Here is a 22,335-nt window from a genome sequence, read left to right as displayed (position 1 = left end):
AGAATATTTACTGATATCTCCTAGGGTTGTAGCGGATCCGACAAAGTACGTAAATCCCTTTTTGAGACAAGTGACTTGAGAGAAGCACATCAGCACATGTCCTAGGTTGAGGCTGGTGAACGAAGGTCTGAGCTGAGGTCTAATGAAGGAGTTCGAGTAAGATTTTAAGGACAATGTTTTCCATTAATTTAGGGTCGTCGGGGGTATTTTAGGAATTATTTTAAAAGGAATTTTTTAGGATATGCAGCTAGGGGTTGTCGGATGTGTATTTTATTTAAACTTTACCGACGCATAATATACGCCAGAATTATGTGTCGCAAAGGTGTGACTTGTTGTAGTGCATGCTAAGAATTCTTTTTTTGAGATTTCTCTTTCGATTTGATTCATATATTCTATTGAGTGCATCTCCCCCTCCAAATGAATTAGGTAAGCCCAATACAAAAATGTCTATATTTTTAAATTAGAAAGTGAACTCCACCTACATATATTTTTTATATTTAATTTCTCGTGTTCAAATCATAGGATTTTCGCATCTTGTTTCCATTGAGTACTATTCTTGAGCCGGTGTCCCATGGTCAACTTTATTTCAAGAAAAAAATATTTTCAGCTATGCATAGAGTATCTTTTCCACCACATAAAAGCGTTTCCGGAAAATGTCGAGCAGAATCGATGTAGGTTACGGCGACGCTTATTATGCGCCGGTATAATTAATTTAAGCATCACCAAATGTATCATATTTTTGGTTTATTTTAACCAGTTTATTTCAACAAATTTTAGTTTTTGAAAATTTTAACTAAATTCAACTATCAAATCATATTTCTTCTCATTCATTAAGGTAGTCAATTAATCAACCAAAATATTAATATATCCTAGTTACTTTATTTTTATAAATTTTAAATGCAAAAAATATTCTAATAATTCAAACAATTAGAAATTCAAATAACTTACTTTTTCATTCAATAATATTTTAATAAATCCATTAAAAACTCTCACATAGCCAACAATAGCCAACATGAAACCAGATCTAAGGACAAATTTCATAATAGTTTGATTACAATTTATTTATTTGGATATGAATGTTGGTTGTTTGCAATTTTATTTCTTTTTTTAGTATCTTTATATGAATAATGTGTTTTTTATATTAATTTTTTTTTTTTAATTTTAGAAAGCTAAACACGACTTCTACTAGGTAGGTATGTCCTCACTCTTATGTAAACGTTTTTAATTAGATTCGAACGCAAAACTTCTGATCTTTTATTAAATTTATTAATTACTTTATTATAAACTAAAAATTTAATTAAGTTTTTACTCAATTATGATAATGAGTTTTTTCTAATTAACTCATTTCCATGATGAGTTTTTTCTAATTAACCAATAAATACCTGAGTAACCGAACATCTAACTCCTCCTTCTTCAAGAATATTATATATGATGCTTTGGTGATAGAGATATATAATATATTTATTTAATTTTTCACATCCCACATATATATAACTTTTGTAAGGATGCATTATCATTTTTCACTAAATAAACAACTTATAACATTCTAATAATATTCTATTAATGTCATCGCTATTACATATTTCTCTTCTTGAAAATAGACAAATTATTTGCCATTAATGTTGGCGATGCATGCTCAATAATTAATTATTTTATCTAATCCCTATATATTGGGACACCTTAATCCTTTTGGATCTTGGTGCTTTGAATCAAGCACCAAACAGATAAGAGAACATTCTCAAAGAAATTAGGTCATGTTAAAATTTTGCAGAAAAATAAATGGGTCAATAGTAAGTTGGTTTTACACTTGTAAATATTTTAGTTTGTGTCTTATCTACATCTTTTGAAACTAAATGCACTGCAATTTTAGTATTTCACATCTATATTTGAAATGATAGATAACATGATAAATATGTACTTTGCAATTTTATTATTTGAAATTACAATTCCTTATTTCAAGTTATCAAACAAAACAAGAATTTGGAATTGACCTCCAATTCAAGAATTTTCAAATTTGTTTGACCCTTTTTGCAATAACAGAGTCGAGTTGTGAAGAAGTTGTCGACTCCATTTAATATTTGACTTGATTTGCTTCTATTAAAGCTTCCCCCAATTGTTGCATCAGTAGTAACTACACATAATGCTATTCAAGGGGAATGCTAAAAACAATTATTTTTCTCTCTTATTTTCTTGTGGGTTATATTTTTAGTTCACTTGAGGAACTACTCATGACTTACTTTGACATTTAATGTTGTTACTTTGATTTTCAACTTATTTTTCATCAACTAACTAAGTAAATAGAAAATGCTCAAAACAAAATTTAGAATGAGTGGTCATTTATTACTTAGGGGATTAGTAACTAATAAAAATAATTAAAAAAAATTGATATGAGAGAAAAATGTTAAAATTAGAGGATAGAGGATATAGGATAGGGGAAATTTGATTAAATACACAACATAAATTCAGTATATATCAAACAACATTGACTAAATATTAAGCGAAACGATGAGTACTTGGCGAAACACTGAGTATTAATGAATAATGAATTGCATGATTTGCACGACTTACAGTGTCTTCAAGCCATGTCAACCTATTTATAACTCTAACAAACATATCCTTCTGTGCTTGGTAAGTATGTACATCCTTTCTCACATCATCGGTTTCTGGATCAACCAACCACACTTTGACTTCATCCAGCAGTTCATCTTCAAATTTTTGAAGGTGATTCACTTTCATTGGATCATTTGTCATTGGCATTTTTGACAAAGAAGAGTTGGTGTATGAGTCATCTTTTTTCGGCTTCCTCACTCTCCTCCCATAATTTCCTTTAGGAGGAGTATTGTATAACTGGAAATCATCATTGTCATCTTCAACCTTCTTATTCTGAATTCCTTGTTGCACATCCTTCACATCCACACCCACACTCTCCTCATCCTTCACCTTCACTTTCAGATCATCCTCCACATCATCCACCTTCACTTTCAGATCATCCTCCACATCATCCACCTTAGCCACATCATCCAGCTTCTCATCGTCCTCCACCTTCTCATCATCCACCTTTACATCCTCCACCTTTACATCATCCTCCACCTTTACATCATCCTCCACCTTCTCATCATCCCCCACAGCCACATCATCTTTCTTTACATCATTCACCTTCTCATCACCCCCCACAGTCCCCTGCATCACTATCATCTCCTACAAAATAGCAACATTCTAATTAGGGTCAGAAATAAACTTAGCTAGCGATACTTAGCGAAACGCTGAGTACTTGGCGAAACGATAAGTACTTCGCAAAACGATTAGTACTTAGCGAATCGCTAGGTACTAGTTGAAATGCAGAGTACTTGGCGAAACGACAAGTACTTGGCGAAACGATTAGTACTCAGCATTTCGCTGAGTGCAAAAGTCAATAGGTACTTAACTCTTACCTCTGTCTTCTCATCCTCCTGTTCAACCTTGCTCTTCTCCTCCTTTCTGTTCAACCTTGCTCTTCTCCTCTTCGACATCCTTCTTAGAATCCTTAACCTGCAAAATAGGTACTGGTCAGATCAGATATGTACTTAGCGAAATGAAATGTAAAGTGCAAAATTCAATATCTTCATACCTCAGTAGTCTTCTCATCTACGACCTTCACATCCTTCTTAGAATCCTTCTTCTTGCTCTTCTTCTTCTTTATATTCTCCTCCATATCATCTAATCGGGTTAATAATATGAACATCTTTTTTGTTGGATTTATCTAACAACTGTTGGGACATACTAAAAACCATCTTCTTGAACGACTCAAGGTGAGTTTGTTGAGTTTCTTTGATTGTGATTTTCAGCTCTTTGATGAGCTCTGTTTTCAGCTCTTTCAGCTCCTCTTTCAACTCTATTTTCAGTTCCTCCTTCAGCTCATTACATTTACATCCAATAGAAGGTGTTGGAGCCCGAGGAGAAGGTGTTTGAGCCCGAGGAGGAGGTGTCTGAGCCCGAGGACTTGAGGTCGCGGAGGGGGGAGTAAGAATGCGGGCCGGAATCGATTCATAAGCAAGCTTCTTCTTCAAGGTTACTGCTTCTTTAAGAGTAGCTTCAGCCTTTCTCTTCCTGGTGGTAGGTTTGTGGGGATTGGGAGTACATTCTTCATGTTCACTTTATTCATCTTCATCAAAATCATCTTTTATTACCTTCCCATCAGTAAATCCCTCAAAAAAATCATCACTTGTCTCGTCGATTTGTTCAAATTCCTCACCACTGTATAACCTCTTCTCCATGGAGGACTCTTCCATCTCAGTCACATCCGTGGTCTCAAGGGCAGACTTTACCTCGATCGAGGTGTTCTTCCTGTTGGAATGATAGAGTAACAACCTTGGGCGTAGAGGGTCATTAATCTGATTCTTTCTAGAGAATTTAGGGATAAAGTTTTGGATGACCTCATACGTCCACACTTGAAGTGTCAGTGCGAACCCATATATGTTATATGCAAAAGGAGCATAAGGATCATCAGCCTTCTCCTTCTTCTCAAAATATGAGCTACTAAGATGTTTCATGTTCTTGTTTAAACCCTTGAGGGTGGCTCTAAAGGTGACCTTCCCGCATGGATATTGGAGGAAATTGTCCTTGTCTTCTACCATGTGGAGTATTTTTGGAAATATCACCCTTTTTGGGTCAAATGTAAATAGGTACTGGCAAATCAGGCATATCAGCCCCATCTTGAATGCATCTTCCTTGTCTTTGCATTTCAAAAAAGCTTTCTCAAACTCGCACATTTTCACACTCATGCTCCCTTTAAAATATTTCACCGAGAGAGGTGGACAACCATACAATTTTTCTTGGTCCAACTCAGGAAAAATGCCGAAGCATAGGCCGGTAACCAACGCATACTCCATACCAAATACAAGGTTTTGTCCATTCACCATGAAACTTATCTCCTTGGAGTTTGAGCTTACCCTCCTAATTAACATATGATGTACAATAGTTCCTGAGAACTGCAAGACCGGGGCTGTGAATAATGATCTGAACTGGGTATTGTAAACACTCTCCAAAAGATCCATTTCCTCGAACTTATTAACAATCTTCTTCAGGCTGAGGGCACTTTTCCACGAAATCCGACCAGGAAACTCAGTAACTGTTGTTTCTTCAATCTATAAAAGGAACAACATCATCAAAAATGTAAGAACAAACACATACACCATCGCAAACCATAAGTACTTAGCGAATCGCTAAGCACTTAGCGAATCGGGAGGTACCTAGCGAATCGGGAGGTACCTAGCGAATCGGGAGGTACCTAGAGAATCGGGAGGTACCTAGCGAAACCATTAACTGAACATAAGACAGCTTAAACCATACATAAACTAACTAATAAAAAACTCTAAACAAAAAATCAGAAACAAACACTAAAACCTAACATGCAAAAACCAAAATCCATAAACAAAAATCCAGAAAATGATCGGCCACCACTAGGTATTTAGCAAATCGCTAGGTACTTAGCGAATCAGGAGGTACCTAGCGAAACCCTAATAGCGAAAAAATTTACTAAACAAAAGACAAAAAATGGACCATACATAAACTAATAAAAACCAGAAACAGACAAAAACCACTTAACATGCAAAAACACTTAACATGCATATACCCTTAACATGCAAAAACCAAAACTCATAAACAAAAAAGCAGAAAATGATTGGCAGGGAGAAGAATGAACCAACCTTCTTAATGACAAACGAGAAGAAAGAACCGAGAAGACGACGGGCAAAAATGATCGGCCTTGACAAGATTCAGTGAAGACAATGGGTTAGAGAGAGAGAGAGTCGGGCGGTTGAAATGAAATGTTCTGAAATTTTTTAATATATAAGGTATAGCGCGTGTGCGTACGCGCGCCTCTTCAACTTCCGTAGCGAGTAGGGAGGTACTCAGCGAATCGGGAGGTACTTAGCGAATCGGGAGGTACTTAGCGAATCGGGAGGTACTTAGCGAATCGCGAGGTACTTAGCGAATCGGGAGGTACTTAGCGAATCGCGAGGTACTTAGCGAATCGGGAGGTGCTTAGCGAATTGCGAGGTCAATGAGCTCCAGCTAAGAGAAGATGGTTTGAATACGATTTCGTTAGTATATTTGTTTAATAACGAAACTGAATTCTAACCATTCTCTTAGCTGGAGCTCGTAGTACTTAGCGAATCGTGAATTACAAAAAAAATTATTGGTTTCATAGGTAATCTATCTCGTTTGACAAGGTATCAACAACAAAGTCATAGTTTTGAAGAGAAGTTGTGTTAGCAAAATAAACCTTATAATTTTACATGGAAACATTTAGATTCTTTAGAAAAGGCCTTTGAAGAATCAATCATTGAGCTCCAGCTAAGAGAAAATTGTTTGAAATTTATTTCTTTAACTTAATGACTAACGAAATCAAAGTCAGCCAATCTTTGCTTATCTGGAGCTCAATAATGGATTCTTAAATGGTCTTTTCTGAAGAATCTAAATGTTTCCATTAATGTAAAAAGATAAGGTTTATTTTGCTAACATAACTCCTCTTCATAACCATGAAGTGATGTAGATACCTTGTCAAATGAAGTTCATGATTAACTATAAATAACAAAAAATTTTGACACTTAGCGAATCGCGAGGTACTATTTAGCGAAACGGTAAGTCCGTAGCGAAACGGTAATTAATAAATAATGATAATTATTAATAAATAATAATAATTCATATTTCATAATTCATAATAATAAATACTTATAATAAATACTAATTATAATAATAATAAATTAATAATATTAATAATAATATTAAATTAATACAAAAATAATAACACTAATAAATAATAATAATAATAATAATTAATAAATAATAATAATAAATATATAATTATAACAATAATAATAAATTCTAATAAATCATAATAATAATAATAAATAATAATAGAAAAATAAATAATAATAAATAAATAATAAATAATAATAAATACTAATGTGAAATATAAGATGAGTTATTGATTTTGTAATTTTTTTTATAACTTTATAGTGACTTGTGATAGCCAATTAATTCTAATTCAAAATTTTACAGCAATCACAACCTTATTTAATTTATGAATATCATAATTTTCAACAAAATTAACCGTTTACATTCTTATTTCTTAGGCTGCGGCAGACAAAAATGTTGAAAAAATATGATATTCATAAATTCTACAAGGATAGATTTCTTATTTTACTCTAAAATTTTAAATTTTTTTAAAACAAGATAAATATTTAAAATAATAATAAGTATATGATTTTAAATAACAACTTCAAATAAAATTTTATGATAAAATATATATGATGACAATTTGATGTTAGACTAGTATAATAGATATTAGTGTTGGTTTCTTGAAATTTTATTTCTTACTTTTGAATATATATATATATATATTGAATATTTTAATATACATAATTCTTTTTTTTAATGATTTTTTTAATCACTTTATATTTTATAATGATTGAATTGGTGTAAAAATAAAATCATTTAAACTATTAGTAAAAGACTTATTTACTATATTGATTTGTTGTTATATTGTAAGGATTATTACCATTTTATATAATTTATAAATTTAATTTTCAATTGATTTTTTTCTTATTTCTGATCCATTTTTTTTATGTAAGTATCCAGCATTAATTGGAAATTGAACCCTTTCTTTTATTAGGAACCATTTTTTTTTTGTGACTTGAGTTATTTAATTGTTTTTTTAATTCTAAGAATGTTTTTCAATTTTCTTTCTTCTATATTTTTGTATAGAAAATATAAACAATTACTAATCCATACAAATATAAACAATTACTAATCCATAAATAACGTTTAACCAAATATTTGAAAGACTAACCATTTGACAACTGATCACAATATGATCTTAATTTTTAAGAAGAAAAAAAACACTTCAGTATTATTTGTTGTACAAAATAAACATTTTTTTAAATACTCCAAACAAAAATAGGTGTTTACCTCAAGCTAAATTTGACTAGCATTGACGTGGTAGTTTGGCATCGTAACTTTAAATCAAGAGTGATTAAAAAAATTGTAAAATATTTTTCGATTCCAAATAAATAATATTTTGATTTTTTTATTAATATTTCTAAATTCAATTCATACAACTAAAGTTCATAACTTCACAAGTGTGAATTATATTCGGACATAATCTCTCCTTGTTATGAGAGTACGTAGACAGTCTGTCATGGGTGCGGTCCCAATAGCAATTACATCCAACATTTAATAAAATTAAAAAAAACCTCAATATATACAACTAAAGTTCATAACTCACAAGTGTAAACTACGTTCGGACATGATCTCTCATTATTATGAGAGTACGTAGGCAGCCTATCATGAGTGCGGTCCCAATAATTTCAAAAAAACCAAAAACCTTATGTCAATACCAGGGGAATTTTTATTAAAATAAAAATGAAAAAAATTTCTCATCCCAAAGCAGTTCTTAACTTCACAAGAACTGAAGTACATTCAGACCAGATTTCTTCTTGTTAGGATGAGAATATGTAGGCATCTTATCATGGGTTCAGTCCATATAAAATAAAACAAAACAAATCCTCAACAGAACTGAGTGATAAAAACAGTCTCAACAGTTCACACAAGAGACTGGACACCTGAAAATTTCCCATCAAACTCATTTGTTGACCCCAAACAAAACTTTGAGTCATGATCTATTCGTGATACAATTTTGGAATTACGTTCGGACCTAATTTCTCCTTTTATGAGAATACGTAGGTAGCTTGTCACGAGCCCATTTCCAATCAAAATAAAATCCCTAGAAAGTCAATTTTTTAGATGAGACAAAGTATATCCCCGTAGAGTTCAAGCAACAAGAATTTGGGATCACAAAAATCTATCCAAAAACAATCAAACTCCTATATCGATACTAGGGGCATTTTTGGAAGATAAAAACGAGATAAAACCTTAAACATTTTTAGTGCCAAACAAACTGATGAGCGAGCATAAGAAATGAGTAGGGATGCGGGAAAAGACGTTTCTCCCAATGAATGCCTCTTGACGAGTCAATGTAACTAGTGGGATCCGAGTGAGGCGCTTCGTAAACAGATCTACCTCAAGCCCAGAAAAAAGCTTAAACTACTGATATTTAAGAGGGAGGTCATAAAAGATGAATTCCCAAACTAGGAACTATGTCATGAACAGAGGTGAGGACTCGTCTCAAGTAGAGGTCAAGTGCAAAGATCTCAGACCTCAAGTTAAAGAATCAAGTCAATTAAGACTGTGTTGGTTGAGATATAAAGTACAATATTGTTGTTCAATTAGATTTTCACTAAATTTTCAAGAAATAATAAATTGTTTTAGTCTATCAGATACACCCCGTTCATCAAGAAAAAAGACCGAAAAAATAGAACAATACTCATAGAGGTTGAGATATTGAAATCACCATTTGTTGTTTATCTGGACATTGTCTAAATTACCAATGCAATAACAAAAATGTACTGATTCTATTAAACATAACCTGAGTAAAAAAAGAGCCCAAAGACCTGAAAATTTGAAGCTGACCTTTGAAATTTGAGAAGCGAGACTCAACCTCATGATGCACGGTTGAAAGATTAAGCATTCGAGCGAACAAAATCCTCGAAGAAACTCAGGGGAAAACGTCATGGTAAAAGATAAGTCTCTAAAGCGATAGCATGAATCTCAAATAACATCGATTACATGTGATTTCCTCTCGACACACTTCAAGGAAGGAAGTACGGAAACGATTCTTGAAAGTAATCCAAAGACCGATGAAAAAGACGTTAGTACAAAATTAAGGGAGTCTGATTTCGAACATAATCACTAACTAGAGTTGTGATTAAATAATTTCTCACTCAATGAGAGTATCGATACGAACATAATCACTAATTAGAGTTGTGATTAGAAAAATTAATTCTCCTGCTAAACAGAAGAGAGATGTTCTTAAAAATTATATTCAAGTATTTCACTAAAATGAGGAGGGATACTTAAATTGAACATTACGCTAAACAGAAGAGCGATGTTCTTAAAAATTATATTCAAGTATTTCGCTAAACTGAGGAGCGATACTTCAATTGAATATTTCACTAAATAGAAGAACAATGTTCTTAAAAATCATGAATATATTCATGTATTTTGCTAAACTGGTGAGCGATACTTAAATTGACCATTTTGCTAAACAAAAGAGCGATGTTCTTAAAAATTATATTCAAGTATTTCGCTAAACCGAGGAGAGATACTTAAATTGAATATTTCGCTAAACAGAAGAGCGATGTTCTTAAAATTATATTCAAGTAATTCGCTAAACCGAGGAGCAATACTTAAATTAAACATTTTGCTAAAAAGAAGAGCGATGTTCTTAAAAATAGTATTCAAGTATTTCGCTAATTCGAGAAGCGATACTTAAATTGAACATTTTGCTAAACAGAAGAGAAGTGTTCTTAAAATTATATTCAAGTATTTCGCTAAACTGGTGATCGATACTTAAATCGATAATAATCACTAAGTAGAGTTGTGATTAGAATAATCATTAAGATTTTTTGCTCCATGAAAGAAGCGGCACAAACGTAATCACTAAGCAGAGTATTGATTAAAATGATTAATAAATTTTATTGCTCAATGAGAAGAATAATAAGAACACAATCAACAAACTAAGTCAAGATGTGTACTCACGTACAATTCAAAGGCTAGGCGAGGTGTGTAGTGATATAGTTAAAATAACTAGGTGTTGATTTATGCGATCGATTGACTGGAACGATGTATATCACAAAGCGAAATAAAACATAATCAAAAAACTAAGTCAAGATGTGTACTCACGTACAATCCAAAGACTAGGCAACGTGTGAAGTGATATAGTCGAAATAATCAGGTGTCGATCCATGCGATCGATTGAACGGAACGATGTATATCCTAAAGTGAAATAAAACACAATCAGCAAACTAAGTCAAGATGTATACTAACATACAATCCAAGACTATGCGATGTGTATTGATATAGTTGAAATAACTAGGTGTCGATCCATGTGATCCATTGATCATAATGATGTATATTCTAAACCGATATAAACACAATTAATAAACTACGTCAAGATGTGTACTCACGTAAAATCTAAAGACTATGCGAGGTGTGTAGTGATATAGTCGAAATAACCATGTATCAATCTATGTGATCGATTGACCAGAACGATGTATATATCTCGAACAAATATAAACACAATCAGCAAACTAAGTCAAGATGTATACTCACGTACAATTCAAAGACTAGGCGAGGTGTGTAGCAATATAGTCGAACTAACCAGGTGTCGATCAATGTGATCGATAGACCAGGAACGATGTATATTCCAAATGATACAATCAGCACGCTGAGATCATGAGAGATGTATTAATTCCAAGTAACGCAATCAACAAGCGTCGAGATATGTACTCATGTACAATCCAAACACTAGACGAGGTTGTATGCGTTTAAAAACGTCTGACCCGCAAAAATGATTTTTTCAACTTTTAAAAAATAAATATAAAATATAAATATCTCTTTAAAAAAATTTGAAATTAAATTAAATCAAATCGGAGAATTGTTTAAAAACCAGTTTGTGACTAAAGATTAGCCACCTAAATTTCTTAAAAAATAGGAAAAATAAATAAATGTTTGTCATATAGAACAATAACGGTTTCTTGGAAAAGAGGATCTTTAGGGTTCGGTTTTGGTTACACGTGAAAAATGGTTTTGACGTTATGTCTCACACATGCATGTTAGAAATATTCTCTACTTCTAATATTTTGGCCATTTAAAAAAAATATTTTACACTTATTTATCCGTTTATTTGTCCAATCATTCTATCTAAAATATCTCGAATATATATTAATACAAATCTAGAAATAATACATATTAAATAATAATATTAATAATTATTCTCAAATAAATAAAATGAGAAAATAAAGGGAATTAAAATTTATTATATTCATAAATTAATTTTTATGATTATAAATAAATCAATCCATGATTTTTGAGTTTTATATTAGAAACACAAAAATTAAATTAAATATTTTACAAAATAAATCTAAAATTTAATTTTATTAAAAATATTATGTTTATTTTTTTTTATAAAATGATCTAAAGGCATTTAAATTTACTTTAAAAAAAAATAAGAAAAATAAGTAAAACAAACTGTAGTTTCCTTTTTGATATATCTGACAAATCCAATTTCACAATTTATAAATATTTTCAATATAAAATTAATTATTATAAATTTAATTGAATAAAAAAAATAACTTTTAAGTTATTTTAATAAGATTCTTAATCAACAATTTAAATTTAAAAGAAATTAAATGATAAATAAGAGTTTACAGTGAAAAAATTCTTAAATAGATAAGAAATTCTCAAACAACCTCGTATACACACAAATGAAAAAGAAAAAAAATTATGAATATGATTTTAAGTTTTTTTATCTTTGTTTTCCTCTTCCTCTTTTTTTTGGCACTGTATTATATTTACAGTGGTCTCTTGCCCCTTCCATGATGTAATTTACTTCGGAAAGAATTTTAGCGTTTTATTTGTCATTTAGTATTTACATGTCTCTCATCATTTTCCTTAAATCCCTAAAAAAAAAATCAAAATTAATAGTTATTAATTTTATTTATACAAATAAATTGAGTACTAATATATATATATATATATATATATATATATATATATATATATATATATATTTATAATAAATTTTAATAATAAATTACACAATAAAATTGGAAATTTTCAAAACACAATGTGTATGTTCAAGTTTGGACATGCATTTTTCTTAACATAGTGATCTCCACAAATTTTGTCCTAGAGGGACATTATATACATACTCATTTTTACCCCTAATTTTTATAGTTTATAAATGACTATTTTTTAAATAAGTGAATTTTTAAGAAAAAGTTAATTTTGAATTTCAATAAATTATTTAAGGTGATAATTGACCTAAGTTATGAAACACAAGAGTTTTGTCGTACTTAATATATAAATAATAAATTTTTTTTTTTAAAAAAGGAAGACATTTCTTTATTATGTTGAAGGATTTTGGACATTTTTATTTAAAGATATGTTTAATTGAGTTTTAATTAAACATTTTGGACATTTTTATTTAAAGATATGTTTAATTGAGTTTTAATTAATTAAATCACCTTACACATAAACATAGAATAAAACAAAAATAATAATATTTTAACATAAAAATGTTTTTATATTCATATTAACCAATTATTTTAATTTATTTTTGTTTTTATTAATATAATTAAATAATTTTTTTTTTGGATATTAGGAATAAATATAATTATTTCATTTTAATAATAAATAATCATTTGTTTTTATTTTTCCATTTATCATTTTATTTAATAAAATTTGGTAGGGGAAGAGAATTATTGGGTGACAAAATAAAAAAGAGAAAGAAGAATGAGTTGAAGAGGAAACATGAAAGACTTGGTCATTCTTGAATTAATTACATCATTTAATAAATCATTTAATAAATGGAGCTTAAATCCATGTCAATTGAAAATGCTCCATTTAAAATATATTGACATATTTTAAAATGAAAATTCATTTCAATTCTCAAGTGGGTTAAATGGGCCTTGGGCATAGGTTTTTCCTTGTGAATTCCCTATAAATACACACTCTTGTGCAAGTGCACAACGGTCACATTTTTTTAATTATAACACCCCTAGCTGCCCCTTTCAAATTTCCTAAGCAATTACCAATTGGACTTAAGGTTTTTCACATCCCAAAATCAAGAAAGCAACCCTTGTAAGCTTCTTTGATTCTTTCCTACTTTTGTCTTTTCCTTTCATCTAAATAACATGTTTGTATTTGTATTTTTCTTCCTATTATATAATGTAATCACATCTTTAAATTAGATTAGGTTTTAATTTCTGTATTCTTAAGAATGTAATTATGTAAATATAAACTGCAAGAACATGTAAATATAAAAAAAAAATGAAAACACCAAAACAACTAGAAAACGAAAATTAAACAAAGATTTGTTCTAAACTTTTTTTTAAACAAAATCGACTCATGAATTGACCATTTGAATAACCCTAAAAAAAATTAACAAAAAACTGTAATATGTTATTTTATTTTATATTTGATTTTAATTTTATGTAATTATATCTAAGATTTTAATTTATATAAATGTTCTTTTATGTGTTAACCATGTTTCTGGAAAGTTTCATGCCGATTGGGATACATTTGGATCACCAAATAAGTTGTTAGCTAAGATCAGGTCGAAAACTAGAAGAAGCATGTATGTTGTTTTAGCGACGCTTATGACCCACAGACTGAACCTGTCTTTACTGATATCTCCTAGGGATGTAGCGGATCCGACGAAGTAAATCCCTTTTTGAGACAAGTACCTTGAGAGAAGTAGATCATTGCATGAGGAATACACCTTTGAATGCCTTATCCAAGCCTTAGGAAAGAAATGCATGTCCTAGGTTGAGGCTGCTGAACGAGGGCAGAAGAAGGTTTGAGTTGAGGTCTAATGAAGGAGTTCGTGTAAGATTTGAAGAGGGACAATGTTTCCAATTAATTTAGGGTCGTTGGAGGTTATTTTAGGAATAATTTTAAAAGGAATTTAATAGGTTATGCAGATAAGGGTTGTCGGATGTGTATTTTATTTAAACTTTTACCGACGCATAATATAAGCCGGAAATTATATGTCGCTTATGTGTCGCATAAGTGTGACTCCTTGTAGTAAATGCTAAGATTTTTTTTTTGGGTTATATTTCTCTTTCGATTTGATTCATATATTCTATTGAGTGCATCTCCCACTCCAAATTAATTAGGTAAGCCTAATAAAAAAATGTCTATATTTTTAAATTAGAAAATGAACTCCACTTATCTATACTTTTGATATTATATTCTCCGGATTCAAGATTTCCGCATCTTGTTCCTATTGAGTACTATTTTTGAGCCGGTGTCTCATGTCAACTTTAATTCAAGCAAAAAAATATTTTCAGCTATGCATAAAGTAAATTTTTTTCCACCGCATAAAAGTTTGTATGAAAATGTCGAGCATAATCGGTGTAGATTATGGCGACGCTTATTTATGTGCCGGTATAATTAATTTAAGTGTCACCAAATGTATTATACCTTTGGTTTATTTTAACCATTTTATTTCAACAAATTTCTTTAGTTTTAATTTTGAGATTTTTAACTAAATTCAACTATCAAATCATATTTCTTCTCAATTATTAAATTAATCAATTAATCAACCAAAATATTAATATATCCTACTTTATTCTTATAAATTTTTTAAATACAAAAATATTATAATAATTCAATTAATTTAAAAATCAGATAATTTTTTTTTTCATCAAACAATATGTTAGTAAAATTCATTAAAAATCCTCAAATAGCCAACACAATCAAGATATAAGGGCAGATTTCATAAGAGTTTGATTACAATTTATTTATTTGGATATGAATGTTGGTTGTTTGAAAAAAAGTTTTTTAGTATCTTAATATGCATAATGTGTTTTTATATTAATTTGTTTTTGAAATTTTAGAAAGATATATAAACATGACCTCTACTAGGTAGGTATGTCTTCACTCTCATGTAAACGTTTTTAGTTAGATTCGAGCACAAAACTTTGGATCTTTTATTAAATTATTAATTACTTTATTATAAACTAAAAAAATAATTGAGTTTTTAGTCAATTATGAAATGAGTTTTTTCTAGTTAACTCCTTTCCATAATTTTGTAAAAAAATAGAAACGATTAACCAATAAATAACTGACTAACCGAACATTTAACTCCTCCTTCTTCAAGAATATTATGATGCTTTGGTGATAGAGATATATAATTTATTTATTTAATTTTTCACATACCACATATATATATATATATATATAAATATATAACTTTTGTAATGATGCATTATCATTTTTTCACTAAATAAACAACTTATAATATTCCATTCATACTAATTGGCCATTAATGTTGGCGATGCATGCTTAATAATATATTAATTATTTTATCTAATCCCTTTATATTGGGACACCTTAATCCTTTTGGATCTTTGTGCTTTGAATCAAGCACCAAACAGATAAGAGAACATTCTCAAAGAGATTAGGTCATGTTAAAATTTTGCAGAAAAATAAATGGGTCAATAGTAAGTTGGTTTTAGACTGTAAATATTTTAGTTTGTGTTGTATCTACATCTTTTGAAACTAAATGCACTGCAATTTTAGTATTTGATATTTTCTGTATTTCACATCTATATATTGATAGATAACATGATAAATATGTACTTTACAATTTTATTATTTGACATTTTCTTTATTATGGTTTAATAAATATTATATTTTTAGTAAAACAGTTCAAAATTTAATAAAAAACAATTAGATTTAGCGACAATAGATAGTTTTCACCGGTGCTAATTTAGGTGCCGCTAATTTTTTTACCGATCCCACTGACCATTTTACAGTATTTGAAAACAGTATTTACTGGCGCTTTTAAGCTTCCCGGTAGTAGTGTCCTTAACCTAATACCGACGTTAAACAACTTTAATAATATGCATTTATTACGACGATTTGTATATTTTAAGCACCTTCTTACCTTGTAGTGACATTTTTGTTAATATTGGAAAAGTTAAAATATAGATGTTTTTTATAAAATACTCAATAACAAAATATTTATAAGATATATTTTTTGATTGAAATAAAGTTATCCTAGTCACCTAAAAATGTTATCTACAAGAAAATACATGATCAAACAAAATTTTAGGCGGGAGGAAACTGATTACATAATCAATGTTAGGTTTTTTTATCAAACAAAAAGACCTTCAATATTTTTTCTTTCTACAAATTCATATTAAGAACATTTAGGTTGTCTATGAGAACAAGATTACAAACAACAATATATATGGAACATTAGGCGCTAAAAAATAATAGAGAAGATTATATATATGGAACATTAATTAATATCAAAGTGCTAAATTTTGGACCTGTGAGAATAGGATTCCTTTAATACAATTATTAAAGTACCTTTATATATTCTCTTAATGCATGCTATGAGAGAGACCTTATTTTATTTTTTTATGGTTACACCTGTAAAGTGTGGTCCATTTTGTATGTGATTTATGTTCTTTATTAGTAAACAAGAAAATCATTACCAAAATATATTTTTAAAGTAGAAAGTAAACTCCACTTACCTATACTTTTGATATATAATTTCTCATTTCAAATTATAAGACTTTCGCATCTTGTTCCCATTGATTACCGTTCATGATCAACTTTAATTCAAGCAATAACATACTTTCAACTACGCATAAAGTAACCTTTCCACCACATAAAAGCGTTTTTGTGGTCCATTTTGTATGTGATTTATGTTCTTTATTAGTAAATGAGAAAATAATTATTGTTTAATTAAGTCTAGGATCAAATTAACCTCAATATAATAGTTATAAAAATAATAATTTAGGGTCCCGGGGAAGGGTGTCCCTAGGCACAAATACATTTAAAGTTAGAGTTCCACAATAACATTGAGAGAAGTTTATTCATCTGATTCTGATTGATTGATTGAGAGATAAACACCATGGCTGATATTGCTCTAATCAGTGGTTTGCTTTCAAAATTGGCACCTCTCATTAAGGATGAATTCTCCTTGCTTTGGAATTTTAAGAAAGAGGTTCAAAAACTATTGAGCACATTATCTGCAATTACTGCCGTACTCGAGGATGCTGAGAGAAAGAACGTGCGGGAGAAGGACAAACAAACTGAAGATTGGTTGCGGAAACTGAAAGATGTAGCATATGAGGTTCGAGACATCATGGATGAGTGCACCTTTGAAGATCTTCGTCTTCAAGTCAAAAGGCTTAATGCCTCCTCTTCTTCAACCCAGAACCAGGTAACCAACTGTATCTCCCATCCTTTTAGCAATACTAAGAAGCGTCTGAAAATTGGTCAAAAAATTAAGGATGTTCAAGAGAAACTAGACCAAATTTCTTCAGAGCGCCAAAAATTACATTTGCGTGAATCTGTTCATGACTCTAAAATAGACAATCTTACTAGTAGTTGTCGTGAAACCATGTCTCTTCCTAGTTCTAATAAAGTATATGGAAGAGATAAGGAGAAGAAAGAGATTATTGATATTCTACTCAATAATACATCTAGTACTGTTAGTGTTGCTACAGAACAGTTATCTGTTCTGCCCATTGTTGGAATGGGAGGTTTAGGTAAAACAACACTTGCCCAAATGGTCTTCAATGACTATGAGGTTTCTAAGCATTTTGATACCAAAATATGGGTTTGTGTTTCTGATGAATTTGATATTAAGTTGGTCATCAAAACCATCTTAGAAGAAAAGGCAGAAGCTTGTTTAGAAGAATTGCAGAAAAAAGTTAGGGATAAATTGAGAGGGAAAAGATATTTAATTGTACTAGATGATGTTTGGAATGAAAACATTGAGGCATGGGATCAGTTGAAATCTATATTAGATTGTGGATTAAAAGGTGCTTTTGTACTTACAACAACACGTAAAAGAAATGTGGCAGAAATCATGGAAACTATTCAACATGTTATGTTATCATCTCTATCTGAAGATGAGTGTTGGTTATTATTCGAAGAACGTGCATTTGTGCATGGAAAACCAAAACCTCCAAACTTTATTTATATTGGTAAAGAAATAGCTAGAAAATGTAGGGGTATTCCCTTAATTGCCAAGACATTGGGAAGTCAATTGGGGTTTAAGGATGACGAAAAAGAATGGTGCAGAATAAGAGATAGCGAGATATGGGAGATATCCCAAAATGAAAATTCTATCTTGTCTATTCTAAGGTGGAGTTACTATGACCTCCCTTATCATTTGAGAAGATGTTTCGTGTTTTGTGCCATATTTCCAAAAGATACTAAAATTGAAAAGGAGGGATTAATCCAATTGTGGATGGCTCATGGTTTAATTCCTACAGTTAAAAATCAAGAAGTTGAAGAGGTTGGGAATACAATTTGGAAGGAGTTGTGTTGGAGATCCTTTTTCCAAGATGAAAAAGAGAACAAAGATTGGCATCATGGAGTTTATACAACATGTATGATGCACGATCTTATGCATGATCTTGCACATTCTATTATGAAAGATGAATGTTATACTATAGATGATAATAATTCAAGTGATGGTTTAGGACTTGAAATTCGTCATGTAACAGTAAAAGATCATCGGTTGGACAAAACATCAGTTTGTTCTTTTAAGAAAATGAGAGGGTTGCATTCAATAGTGCTCGATGTTAAATTTAATTATGAAACTGTCGAGGAGATTTTGAGCGTCTTGAAGGAATCTCCGTTTTTACGTTTCCTTGAAGTAAAATCATTTTATGAGAAATATCAAGATTTGTGTTACTTGGGATATCTAAAATATCTCAGATACTTAGACCTTTCATATACTAATAGAACAACATTGCCCAATAGTATTTGTGATCTCTTGAACTTATATACTTTAAAACTGAGTTATTGTTATCGTCTTAAATGTTTGCCTAGAAATACAAAAGACCTTATTAATCTGAGACATCTTTATTTGGAGGGGTGTGAACGATTAAAATATATGCCTAGAGGGATGGGACAATTGAAACATCTCAAGACGTTAAGCTTGTTTGTGATAAGCAAGAAGAAGAGAGACTTCCAACTAGATGGATTAAAAGAATTGGATATCGGCGGATCATTGAAAATCAAGAACCTTGAAAGAGTTAGTGATGAATGTATTGCAAGAGGGATAAGCATGGTTAAACAGTCGAGTATCAATAAGTTGGATTTGGAATGGAATGTTGAAGATAATGAAGTTGATGATAATGAGAGGAAGAGTACTAGAGATGAGAAAATATGTGAAGCTCTAGAGGTTTCAACTGTGAGGCTGAAGATATTAAGAATGAGGGCTTACAAAGGTGTGAATCTTCCTAAATGGGTGGGAAAGTCATCTCCTTCTCTAACATTCCTTGAGCTTAATTACTTGGACAATGTGAAAACTATTGCTAGTAGTAGCGATGCCAATGAAATGATAGTAGTATTCCCTTTCTTAGAGGAACTTCATATTTGGAATGTGAAGAATTTGACAGAATTGGTGTCTGGTAGCTGTTGGAGTACTGGAGCATTCCCTAATCTATGCAAGATTGATATAATAAATTGCCCAAAGCTAGGAAGATTGTCGCCACATCTCAAATCACTCAAAGATCTAACTGTTGAAGGTAAATGTTCTGATGAATTGTTATATAGCATCTGGAATCTTAATGGTCTCACTCATCTCAAACTTGGTGAATTGAATAATGATTTGGAGCACATATTCACCGACAACAACATGAATGGAATTGAAGTAGTGTTATTCCCTTTATTAGAGAAACTAATTATTCGTGAAATGAAGAATTTGAGGGAATTAGTGTCTCCTACTATTCCTAGTCCCGGACCATTCCCTAATGTATTGGAGATTGAGATATGTTATTGCCCAAAGTTAGGGGCCTTGCCACATCATCTCAAAGCACTCAAACATGTAACTGTTCGTGGTGAATGTTCGGATGAGTTGTTATATAGCATCTCAAATCTTAGTGCTCTCACTCATCTCACTCTTAAGTGCATGAAGGAGAGAAGTGTTTTATTTCGAGCTGCTAAGTCATTAATGTTTGATGAAGATGAGATACCATCATCAAATCAAATCCTTGGGAACAATAATATTGAAGCACAATTAGGAGTACGCACATCTTTCATATCTCTTCAATCCCTAACTATTGAGTCGTGCCGCAAGTTAAGACGTTTGTTTGATGAGGGAATGAAAGAGACATTAAAGATTAGTGGCTGCGAGAACCAACAAAACCATCATCATTTTCATCTCACGGAATTAGATATTTATAATTGTCCGGAGTTGATGATATCAGTTGAGGAATTTGGAAACCTCAATATTAATAATTCACTACAGAGATTGCGTATCCGGGGTTGTCCTAAGTTGGTGTCTTCAGAAGAAGCAGACGAATTTATGGCACTCCTACGTTCCCTTCAAGCAAGACTTCGTCCTACCTACTTCAAATTTGGTACGTAGCCAAACAACTACATACTATTCCATTGCAGAAGAGTCAATTAGAAGGTCCTACAAATTATATTCTATTAATTAATGACTTGTAATTTCTTGACATGCAGCAAACCCACCAAGGTGGTTTCAGTGGAAGCACTTTGAGTTGTGAAGTGAAGTCATAATAACTTCAACGCAGGTTACATACCTATATAACTAAACTAAAGAAATAATTATATTATTCATTTTGTAAGGCTTTATAAATTCTTATTGACTTAGGTTGTCTGAAGTTCACAGTAGATATTCTATTGGAAAAGAAAGACCAAGAGCAGAGCATATAAAACAAATTTGGTAAGTACCTAAACAATTACATTCTTCCATTGCAGAGCTCTGTTTCTGTGATTTTATTTTTAAACCAAATATTTATCATAAATATAATTCTAACTTTCTATCGAATATGTTGTTTCTTTCACCATCTGGTTTCCATTATCCATCAAACTTATGGCTAATTATTAATGTAATTCCATATTCACACTATAACATATGTTATATATATAATCTTTTGCATCAGGAATATTGAAGCATCTTTTGTTGTAGAAAATGGGAGCAAGTTATTGTCTATATTCTGATTCATCGATGCAGCCAAACAAATCATTTATGTAAACACCTGAGAAAGGAGAAAAGGAGAGAGAATGGTAATAATTATTAAGCCCATGAACTATTAATTATATACAATGATAATATTATTCAGATGAAGATTTTACACAACTTCAAGTTTTTCCTTTATTTTAAGTTATCTACTCCTTTTTTGAAGATCAGGTTGATCACAGTTGCAATCTGAATTCCAACAATTTTGACCCTCGAGAAAGTTGATAATGGAATTGTGGATAAAATAGATTTAGACTCACCGATGACCAGATCTCCGAATTCAAGGAAGCCTTCAGTCTCTTCGATAAAGATAGAGATGGTAAGGTTTTCGTATATCATAGTTCCTTCATCCACTTGTTTTCTCTCAGATCTGTATGAGTTTATTTCATTGTGCCTATTTGTTTCATGCCTGGATTCACTTTTTTACTTGAGGAGACTCCTCTTCTTTGGTGGTTTTTTTAGAATACTGATATTGTGGAATGACCATAGGGACTTTTGTTTTTTGTATGAGTTTAGGAAGTATATTTTTGTAGATTGTAAATTGTAGCTCGAATTTTGAATAATATTATGTCATTATAACCTTCTAGATGTTAACCTAAATTCTCTGAAAAAACATGCATGCTGTTTCATATAAGACCTCCATATTTGAATTCTCTTTTATTTGTATGTATTGAATTTTTCAGTTACAATTTGATCATTAATTTGAA

General features: G+C 30.8%; 1 protein-coding gene across 1 annotated transcript; it reads left to right on the top strand.

The window, feature by feature from the left end:
- Nucleotides 1-17,533: 17,533 nt before the first annotated feature.
- On the top strand, nt 17,534-21,010 carry LOC124918371 (putative disease resistance protein RGA4). Its single transcript, XM_047458546.1, has one exon. It carries the CDS (start codon nt 17,534-17,536, stop codon nt 21,008-21,010), a length of 3,477 nt encoding a protein of 1,158 aa, XP_047314502.1.
- The last annotated feature ends 1,325 nt before the right edge of the window (nt 21,011-22,335 follow it).

This window comes from Impatiens glandulifera, unplaced genomic scaffold (genome assembly GCF_907164915.1).
Source record: "Impatiens glandulifera unplaced genomic scaffold, dImpGla2.1, whole genome shotgun sequence".
Classification (NCBI taxonomy): Eukaryota; Viridiplantae; Streptophyta; class Magnoliopsida; order Ericales; family Balsaminaceae; genus Impatiens; species Impatiens glandulifera.
This window is presented reverse-complemented; position numbering and strand designations above follow the sequence as displayed.